Here is an 11,252-nt window from a genome sequence, read left to right on the forward strand (position 1 = left end):
CCTAAAGGTACCTTATCCTCTCTTGAGTAAAGCCTCTGATTGCTGAAGATATCGCGAAAAAGGATCAATCAAGATGACTTCAAGGTTCTTGTATGTAGGGTCTCTACGTGTGGATAAGCTCTCTGTGGTATGATGTGATTTGCTGGAATCACAAGGGGACTTACATTTGATGCCTGAACTTCTGATTTGCTTTGAATATTGCTGGACACAGGATTTTACTAACTTTGACTTGAAAAAAGGAAAAAAGATGAGGGCGAAGAGAGGATCTAATCCTAATACTAAGAATGTAGGAGCAATGATTGATCTTTGATGAAACTCTAACTAGGTCTTGTTTTGACATCGCAGGACCATCTCCACAAGGCTAGTGCGATCTTCGAAGGGAAGCTTTATGATGTTCAAATCATCACTGCAGGCATAGACACCATCAGGTTGATGCATATCAATGAAGAAGCGACGATTGAAGTTAAGCTTAAGCTGAATGATTCCAGTTGACTACGCAAGGCAAGTCTGCAATCAACAAACTGCTAGTAGTATGGATGTACGAATTCCACCATCAATCAAGCACATTTCTTCCACTCATCTAATAACATGAAATCAAATACGAGAAGTATAAAGACCATGCAAATTGTCGAATCAACCCATAAATTTCACCATTTCTTTAATGAAGTTACAAGTCTTTTACAACAACATCTTGGCAACAATCTTTGCCTTCTCTCTCTACTCTACTCTAGTTACTATTCTATTTCTATCTTCTAACTATTTTCAACTCTCTAACTATTATCTAACTGCTAATTACCTTTACAAATGAAATGCCAAGGCTTATATAGTGCCCTCAATACAATTTGATGGCTTAGATCAATTCGAGATCAATGGCCAAGATTTTACAATGAAAACCCTAATTAGGGTTTGTTACAACCATTACATAACATTTAATGCTTGACCAATGATAAAATTGTATTGCTTGGACACATGTCCTCTCTAGAAAATTCCACCAATGGATAGCTAGGGTAGGTACATCGGAGTTTGTGCCACCTTCCATGAGTTAGGTACATTGAATCTGGACATGCTGAGGTGGACCACACTGACTGGAGAAGTGATGACTAGGATGCCACCTCGTCTGACACTTGTAACTTGGTAAATATTCAACTTGATGTTGTTGAGAAGCTATCTTTAATTAACTCTTCTGAAATTATTTGCTTCTTCAACGAACCCTTGTTCTGACTTCTTGTGTCCTTGATGTGTAGGATGATTGATGTACCTCGCCTTGGAATACTGGATTAGAAGAGGTCGCCCTTATCTTGATGATGCTGGATCGAAGAAGGTCGTCCTTGTCGATGCTAGGCTGGAGGAGGTCGCCCTTGTCCTTGCTAGGCTGGATCGAAGAAGGTCATCCTTGTCCTTGCTTAATCGTCCTTGATCCGGCTTGATTTTCCTTGAGGAGAGTCTTCCGACTTGTAGATCTTTCGAGCTTGGAGTCGCCATCTTGATACCTACACGACATTTCAAAATTAGTAATATATCTTGAAATCTAAAAATTAATCTTTAAAAGGAAGATTCAAGACTTTAATTAGGAAACTTCATGATAAATCTTGAGTTATCATTTCCTAATTTAGGATTTTCAAAGCAAAATTTAAATCTTCAAAAATGGTGCCAAGGTGATTACGCCATACCTCCACTTGGGAATTAATTCTAAAAAATGATGCAAAAATAGGAGAATTCGCTAGGCAGAATGTAGATCAAGACTCCCTTTAGCAAAATGCGCCCCCTTTAGCTTGGAAAAGAACTCCATCTTCCACTAGCTTCTTCAAGATCTGGAAATTCGCCTTCAAATACCTTCAAAACATCTAGAATTTATCCTCCAATCTAGCAAGAAATACGCCTCTCCCATAGCCTTCAATATGAATTTCGCCCTTCTTAGTCTCCACTCCTGGTAGAAATTCGCTCCTCAAATTGCTCTTCCAAATCGCACTCTTCCTTGGATGGAAATTTCGCACTTTTCCTTGTCTTCCAAAATCGCATGCAAATAAATGATTAAATGATGATTTGAAATGCTTCAAAGTACCCTCCTTATATAAGCGCTCACCTCTTTAATTACCTCTAGGCCGACTTGAAAATAAGGCAAATAATAACAAAAAATTAAAATAAAAGGAGGCCGACTTTTGTATAAATATAAAAATAAAACCCAAGCGCTCTCCCTCTTATTTAATTAAATTAATAATTAATTAATTAAATGCCTTGTGCGCACCCATTAAATGCCAATTTTAATTAAAAATATCAAGGTTCATCGAAATTTAGCATTTAATGCAATTTGAAAATGATGTTGGCGCCTAGACATGGGAAGAATAATGAATATTAACCTCATCGCTCTGGTCCCTGGCAGAGGGACAGGAGCGCTTTAGCATTTTGTTCTTGAATTTCTCGCCTTTTACGTTCAAAGTCACTTCCCTTACGTCCAAATTGGCATTTTAATTGGGAACCTTGAGCTTGATCTTATTCAATCTTTCGAATGAATGTCTCTTAGACCATTTTCGCCCTGGTCCCTTGGTGAGGGACAGGAGCGAACTTTGCTTTTCTCCTTGATCCTTGATCATTTTAATTGCCAACTTACGTAACAAGGCAAGAAATAACTTCATCCATTCATTCTACGCATACTTAACTTGTCCCTTGCAAGGCAAATTTGATATTTGAGTGATTTTCGCCCTGGTCCCTTGGTGAGGGACAGGAGCGAACTTTGTATTTTTAGCTCAAAATTGTCAACTTTTAATATTAACTCCTTGTTCATCACCTTTCTAATGACATTTCGGACCTTGCATGACTTCGCCTTGATATGGTTTTTTGAAAGAAATGATTGTTTCAATGAATATCGCCCTGGTCCTTGTCTGAAGGACAGGAGCGAACTTTTGCTCCTTGTGCTAATCCTTGATCATATCGACCTCCAATTGTCTTCAAAGCGTAAAATAGTGTCCCTTACTCCTTCTTGAACGTTTGAAAAGGAAGTGGCATTCAAAATTTAAGCATACTTGACTATTTCGCTCTGGTCCCTTAGTGAGGGACAGGAGCGAACTTGGGTAATTTCATCATTTTTCATGGTCCTTGCAACTTTGCTCTTCTTTGAGGCGTTCCAAACATCATCTCCATCATGCGTCTTGTCTTGGATCCGCCCAATCTTGAAGGAAAAGACTTGATATTCTATATTTCGCCCTGGTCCTTGACAGAAGGACAGGAGCGAATTTGCACTTATAAGCTCATTTGCGCTTTACCAACTTTCAAATTTGTCTTCAACGGATTCATTATGTTCCCCTTCACTTATCTTTGACATGAAACTCGCTTCAACTTGGTGGGAAATTTGTCTTAGGAAGAAATCGCTCTGGTCCCTGGGAGAGGGACAGGAGCGCCTAGGCAAATATGGGCTTACTTGGCGTCTTGCAATCTTCAAAATTATCTTCAATAGAGTGGTTACACCTTGTTTCATTTGCCTCAAACTCAAAACTCACTTCACCTTCGCCCAAAACTTGTCTTGAGGGAAAATCGCTCTGGTCCCTTGGAGAGGGACAGGAGCACCCTAGCCAGTCACCTTGGTCCCTTGGTGAGGGACAGGGGCGAACTTGTTACTTAGGCCGATTTTCTTCATTGTGGCGTACTTAAGTTATATTCAACGGGCAAAACATACTTCCCTTGACCTCCTCAAATCGCGAAACCACTTAAATCTTGCAAGGATAATGCGAAATTGGAATTCAAGCTCCGGTCCTTTAGTGAGGGACAGGAGCGATTTTTGCTCTCAGGGCCAAATCTTTTTACTTTTCACTTCAAATTTCCTTCGCTGAGGAAAATATCATCTCTTTACACGCCATGAATAAAAGTTCGAGTCCAAACAAGGTCTAAAAATGTGTATATGAATAAAATCGCTCTGGTCCCTTGGTGAGGGACAGGAGCGAATTTACCTTTCTAGACAAATACTCCATCATTTCATCGTCCTTAATCAAGTCTGGATGCTCTATCACGTTCATTTTGTCCTCCATCATGCCTTTGATGTCTCAATTTGTCCAAACAAGGTCAAGAATGACTCCACTAAGCTTTTTCGCTCTGGACCCTTGGTGAGGGACGAGCGATTCGCCTTGGACCCTTGGAGAGGGACAGGAGCGCTTTTCGCTCTAGATCCTCAGTGAAGGTCAGGAGCGAAATTTGACTTTTCGAACTCTCTATCAGGACAATTTTAATGGAATATAACATTTAAGTATAAGAACTATGTCACTTATACTTTAAGTTATATTCCATATATATTTTCAGGATGTTTGAGAGTGGTTTCAGACCTCCAGGAGTTATATTGCAAAATCTAGTTTTTTGAGGTTTTTCAGTTTCCAGACTTAGTCAAATTTCAGGATCAGGACATTCCAGACTCAGCCAAATTTCAGGATCAAGACTTTCAGACTTAGCCCAAATTTCAGGACATTCCAGACTTAGCCAAATTTCAGGATCAAGACATCACTCAAGCCGGACTTGCTTATCCATGTGATCACCTGGGCGACACTCAAAATGCAAAGGCTAACTAACAAAACCCTAAAAGACCTAGAAAACAAACCCTAAAAAGCAAAAAACATGGGTCCCCATTTGCAATGGGGCGATGTGTGAAAACGTCACAACAATATTATGTTCGCGTCATCAGTTTCAGGGTATATGAGTGAACCTGCAAAAAGGCGTTACAAGCAGCAAAGAGAATACTAAGGTATGTGAAAGGAACAAAGGATCATGGACTACATCATCATTCAGTTGACAATTCAAACTTGTTTAGCTGTTCGAATGCAGGTTGGGAAAATCATCAAATGATAAAAAGTGCACATCTAGATATTGTTTTATACTAAGAAGTGGATTGCCTACATGAAGTTCAAATACAAGGAATAAAGTGAATTATTAGATAGAGAGGAAAAATATGTTGCATTACCAGCAACATGTACACAAGCAAATTAGTTGAAAAGATTTTTGGAGGATCTAGGAGATGAAAAAAATCCTACAGTGACATTTTGTGGCAATGGTGGAGAAATATAGTTAAGCAAAATTTCAATTTTTCATGCAAGGGCAAAACATATCAAACTAAAGCATCATTATGTAAGAAAGTTTGTGCAAGAGAAGAAAGTTGAAATTCAGAAATAGACTAATGGGCAAATTTTAGGACTAAAGAGCTAGGAAAGAGAACACGTATAGGTTTGAAGAGAAGTTGCAAATACAGGGATTTGAAGTCAAGAGGGAAAATGTAGGAAAATTTTATGTCAAACAACAAAAGTTAATTAAGATGAACTATTGATGTTGATGAAGTCAGATTATTGCTAATGAGAATATTTCAGTTGCTGCAGAAAATGACATGTAGCTGAAGATGACAACAATTGTTGACAAAGACATTTTACTCCATTCTACAGTTCACTGAAACTTCTGGTGCATTCAATAAAAGAAGATTATGTTTTATGCATTACTTCTGTAGTAGTCTAAAAATATTTTTAGGAAACCAAATTTAAGGATTTATTTATTAATTAGATGTATCATGTTTTAGAAGAAAGCCAATCCCTGTCTTTAGGATAAGCTTTTTTTGGAGATTTAGAGACTATCTTTAGCGGGTACGATCTGTGATTATTCACTCAGACTTGTTTTATTTTGGTTTAAAATGTCCAATTGAAGAATTGCATGTAAGACAAATTATTTTTGGATCAAATTCTAAATTAGACACATTGTTTCAGTCTGTTTGCAATCGATTGAAAGAAAAAAAAAATCAGATTGTAATTCAGACTCAAGGAAGCAACTTCAAAACAAATAAGTGTTTATTTGGGGTGTGTTAATTAATGATTTGAGAAGCCCCTGTCCAGTACAAAATTTAATAACATGTTGAACATAGTGCAAACTCTCATCACATGTGGAGTGATATTTTAAATGATACATCCAAAAAATGTGAATGATCAATGCAATTCGCCACCTTAGAATATTCATCTACCTAAGGATGAAATGAAATTGACTTCATCAACTCGGTGTGCATCATGACCCGTATTGCTAACTAGAATTTGTTGAAGAACCTTCTATCCCTATCAAAAATAATAGCCTAGAACGGATCAATATGGACCCAAACATTCTCAAACAAAAGCTTGTCAATTAATGTCTTTTGCAAAAACCCCTTTCTTATAAGCTACATGATGGTTATTTTTGAGAATCTATCAACCACCACATAAACACAATCATGGCCATTTTTTGGTCATAGAAAGGCCTAACATGAAATCCATGGAGCCAAGTGCCAAGACTTGTCAAGTTTTGAAAGAGGTGCATGCAATCCTTTTTCTAATTTGTAGGATTTGCAACAACACAACTTGTGCAAGATTGAACGTACAAGATGCAACTTTGGCTAGTAGAAATACTTTTAAAGTATAGCAATTGTCTTCTCTCTCCCAAAGTGTCTTGCAATAGCTGTATTGCTCTTCCCAAATCATTGTTTTTTGTTTCTCAATAGGGACACATATGTGCCCCATGTCACAAAGGATTTTGTCTTGCAATTTGTGACAAGTCACCTATCTATCATCTATTATCTTTTGTAGATGTCAACAAAATCAAGATCAGTATCTTATAATTGAGGCCAATCTACTATCTAGCATCCATGAGAGTCTAGCACTACTTTTAGAATTGTGATTGGGAGTGTCAACTCAAATAATCTGCAATTTTGTCAATGATAACCTTTTTGGGGTGAATACTGAGATGAAATATCCTCGAGGTAGGTGGACCACCTTTAATGTTGATCATTACAAAAATTCCATTGTGTCTATATGAATTGGAGAGCCTTGTGGTCTATGTAATGACAATCTTTCTCCACAAAATATGGTGCTTCCATTGTATATAGACTCGAACAATGGCATACAACTCCTTGTCATATGTGGAAGGAAGCCAACAACTCTCCTCTTTAGTAACCACTGAAAGTTTCAAAGGCCAATTCCCCTCCAAATTCCTTAAAAAATGCAAATTACAAAAACATGGAAAATATTGCAATATTAGATTTCTATATCTCCAACATATAGCCATGCGAATGCCATTGGATGTCAATCAAATTTTTAGTATCTTGGGCCAAAAAAAGTTTAGAACATTCAATGAAATAGGGACAAAAAATCCTAATAGGAGAAAAGAAGCAGCAGTCAAACATTTTGACAAATCATTGCATTCGTGTCAATGAAGGAAGATTCCTCCCCTATTTTAGTTTTAGAAACAAAACTAGAAGAGTAGATGTTATATGATCCTATAGAAGGGAAAGGAGACGAAAGGTTAAAATGGGAAACAAAGTCCCATCATAGGTATATGCTACAGTAGTAAACAACATGTAAATCAGAAATATCACGAGTAACAGCCACAAGCTCAAGAGGCACACAAACAATGGCACCAACATTGCAAGAAATGTTATCACCTCAGAGAGGGAGTATGCTACCACTTTAACCAGGGACTAGCCCCCGAAGCCTACTTCCTTTAAAGGAAAAAATACAAGTTTAAGTCCTAGTGCAGTACCATTAAGCACAAATTTAGAAATATTAAGCATGTAACCAAGAGTTGGAATCAAAATGCACTTTACAAAAATGTTTACACAAAGATATGCATAAAATATGTATTAAAGCTAGTAAGAAAAAAAATTTAATAAGTCATGATTTTGTGGCATTCAAAAAAATGGGAACTAAATTGGGGCTACACTATGAAGAAAGAAAACTACATATAAAAACAATCATTCATTTAACCTTTGGGAAAACTTTATCATAATAATCATGATTAAACAAGTTTGATGTAGACATAGAACTTTATGAATGGCAGGCGTGTTCTAAGACTTGCCTCTCAAACATCAATATCCACCTATTTCAAACTGCAAAGCAAAATCGATTACTACTTACCACATCCCAAGGAGACAGAGATTGACGATGAGTTGAGTAAATGAAGAAGCCAGCAAAACTAAAAAGGAAAATGAAAAAATACCCTGCAACAATATAACCGGTATTGAACAAATCATTATGCTGATAATACATATAATTTCCCTGATTTATTACAGTAAATTCTGATTAATCAAGACAAATCAAGTTATGGTCCTAGTAGTTCGTGATATATATATAGATATATATAAAAATGGTCACAATGGTCCAAGAGGTAAATGGCTTTAGACGTGAGATGGCAACATGTAGCAATCAGCCCATCACAACTAAAGAGGTATTGAACAAATCATTATGCTGAGAATACATATAATTTCCCTGATTTAGTACAGTAAATTCTGATTAATCAAGACAAATCAAGTTATCATCCTAGTGGTTTGTGATATATATATATAAACGGTCGCAATGGTCCAAGAGGTAAATGGCTTTAGATGTGTGGCAGTTACATGTATCAATCAGCCCATCACAACTAACAAGGAAAAATGAAAAATATACCCTGCAATAAAATATCTGATATTAAACAAATTGTTGTGTTGAGAACATATCTAACTGCCCTGATTTGTTACTGTAAATAGTGATTAATCAAAACAGATCAAGTTGTGGCTCTAGATGTAAGAGAGTCTTGACTTCATCGGTTAACAAGAACAATGATGCAAGATGTAAATGACTTCAGACGCAACGTGCTTAGAAATCAGTTACAAATCATAAGAACCATACAGTTTGCAACTAGCTAACAATCACAAAATCAATTAGAAAAACTTCCCCATTTTCATAAAATCTTTTACATTTTATAAAAAAGTTGAACAAGGATTGAAGATAAAAATTGTGGAAAGAATTTTAAAATATTTTCCAATTTTCTTCAGATTCTATACAGTTTATGCAAGTTTTAGCGGATATTAGATGGATAAGAATTGGAGTAAACCTTATTTTAAGTTGACAAATACTTTTTGGAAGTTTTCTTTATAAAAACTAGACAACTAAAAAATATTAGCCATTAAAATTTCCCAAATTATCACTTAAAATGAGAAAAAGTTGAATGTACCGCCACATGCAGCTCTGCAGTGCGTGACTCTTCTCAAAAGACTCAACCATCTTCACTTGTTCTATTACAGAATTTACAGTCACTTGACTCTGTGAACTTGTATAGATGTTAATTTTAGTATAACAGATAATGATTTTGCATTGCTTTAAATTTTAACCATCCAAATTAGGCATCAGATTAATTTTGGACAATGACAGATTGGATGTTGTAAAGAACATATAGCAACCTGATCATGTAATCTCGTTTAAATGTTATTTTATTATAAAAGCATGACCTAGGTTCAAAATTTGACACACTCCAGTCAGACTTTGTGATTTTGATATGTTGAGGACAGGTTTCAAATGCATGCCCAATGTTTCTTACACTCATCCAAGTTACTTCCCTGCCTTCTAGACACTCACTAGATTTCCACTCCAGTTTGCAGCACTAGTTAATACACACCAGTCTCACAAGCAATCTGCGCAACCCCTATAATACTCCAAATTGCAGGAAGAATAACTACAACCCTGCAAACTATGGCTTCCCCACACACTTGAGAGTTCACAATAACATGCCTATGGGGCAGGTGATACGCACCAGTCTCACAAGCAATCTGAACAACCCCAAGAATACTCCAAATTGCAGGAAGAATAACTCCAACCCTGCAAACTATAAAAGGAGCCTCACCTTTGCATATGTGGCAAAAGGGGCTTCCCTACACACTTTGGGGTTTGCAATAGAATGCCTACGAGACAGGCAGGGAGGTAGTGGTGCAATGATTGTAGAATAGATTCAAATTTGATCTGTACAATCGCGAATATTTCGTCACTAAAGATTCAAATCATAATGGTTAATTGCCTCAATTAATGCAAAACGAGACCTATAATTTATATGAAGGATTATATGTTTCAGGCTGTGGTCCAGGGATGCTATCGTGGGTAAGATCAAATTTCAAATTCAGGTGAGCTTCAGGGTAAGAATGTGTTGGAATTTAGAAGTGTATTCATTAAAAAATCCACAGAAAAAAAGGAAACTGAGATCCCATAACCCTGACTTAGTGAGATTAAAATAAAAAGAAATGTTTACAATGTTAAAATTATTGAAAAAAGAACATATACAGAGTCAGAGAGGAGATGGAGACGAATTACCTTGAGTTTCAAGTGGTTGAATATCATCGTATGAAGGCAAGGACGACTCCTCTGATAATATCTGCAAGGCAACCTTCATTCGCTTCATCCTAGCCTTCCCTCTATACCAAAATTGAGAGACTCTGAAAACAAGGACCTGGTTTATTCATTAAATAATCCAAAAAAACAAAAGGAAACTGAGATCCCATAACCCTGAGTGAAATTCAAATAAAAAGAAATGGTTACCACGTTAAAATTATTGGAAAAAGAACATACATAGAGTCGGAGAGGAGATGGTGCTGAATTACCTTGAGTTTCAAGTGGTTGAATATGCAGAGATTCATTCGCTTCATCCTGGCCTTCCCTCTATACCGAAACAGAGGGACTCTGAAAACGAGGACTTGGTTTAAATGTCATCTTCGACAAAATCCCATGATATTTATTGTGGCGCGTCCGTTTGTTTAAACGGTAAAATTTGCTTTTTTGTTTGTTTTTTTTAAATTGTGCATCTTAATTTGTTTTATTTTATTTTATTTAATATATATATATATATATTGGATATGTTTAGCATAAAATTTAACTGTTTTGACGTATTTGTAAGTCAAACTATTTTATAATTAAAATATGTTATATTATTTTTTCAAATTTAGAATTTATTTTATACTTAAAATGTGTCATATTATTCTCTCAAGAATTTTTCTAATCTAATTTTTAGAAATATGCTCACCTTAGATAAGATTATAATCCATGATCTTTTTTTCCCATAGGGTTCTATGTATTTAAATTTGAATTCTTGTATTCTAAGTTGACGTTCTTGGGATTTGACTGCAACCCATCAACATAGATACCTAAATTTAAAAGGTGTATTTAGATTTATGTATTTATATGGTGTACCAGGGAATATGATATTGTAATATATGGTTTGATGGAGATGCTAATGTGTGGCACATCCATTGAGTTAGTTAACTTAGATTATGTGAACAAGTTTTGCAATCAATTATATTGAACAGTATACCTACATGAAATTAAGTGGTTTAACCTTCCATTGTGTTATTAGGAGGTCTTTATAGGGAAAGTGCATATTATTGTATGGGATATGAAAAGAATAGCATGTGCTTTTAAGATCTCTTAAGAGTGACTTCTTTCTTGAGGAGTATTGTATAGTGTTATCCTACC

At 36.0% G+C, this 11,252-nt stretch overlaps 1 protein-coding gene across 6 annotated transcripts in view; it reads right to left on the reverse strand.

Moving 5' to 3' along the window:
• Positions 1–10,502, reverse strand: part of LOC131859680 (uncharacterized) — an 81,389-nt gene extending 70,887 nt beyond the window's left edge. For 5 of the 6 annotated variants that reach the window (XM_059213718.1, XM_059213720.1, XM_059213721.1 and 2 more), the window contains exons 1-3: positions 10,385–10,502; positions 10,098–10,233; positions 7,896–7,978 (exon numbers count right to left, since the gene is read on the reverse strand). In XM_059213718.1, coding sequence (XP_059069701.1) covers positions 7,896–7,978; positions 10,098–10,233; positions 10,385–10,429 — 264 coding nt within the window. In that variant the 5' untranslated portion in view covers positions 10,430–10,502. Of the gene's footprint in view, positions 1–7,721; positions 7,979–10,097; positions 10,234–10,384 lie in introns of those variants that run through there. The other variant, XR_009359286.1, reaches the window with a different exon arrangement.
• Between the last annotated feature and the right edge of the window lie 750 nt (positions 10,503–11,252).

This window comes from Cryptomeria japonica, chromosome 10 (genome assembly GCF_030272615.1).
Source record: "Cryptomeria japonica chromosome 10, Sugi_1.0, whole genome shotgun sequence".
Taxonomy (NCBI): domain Eukaryota; kingdom Viridiplantae; phylum Streptophyta; class Pinopsida; order Cupressales; family Cupressaceae; genus Cryptomeria; species Cryptomeria japonica.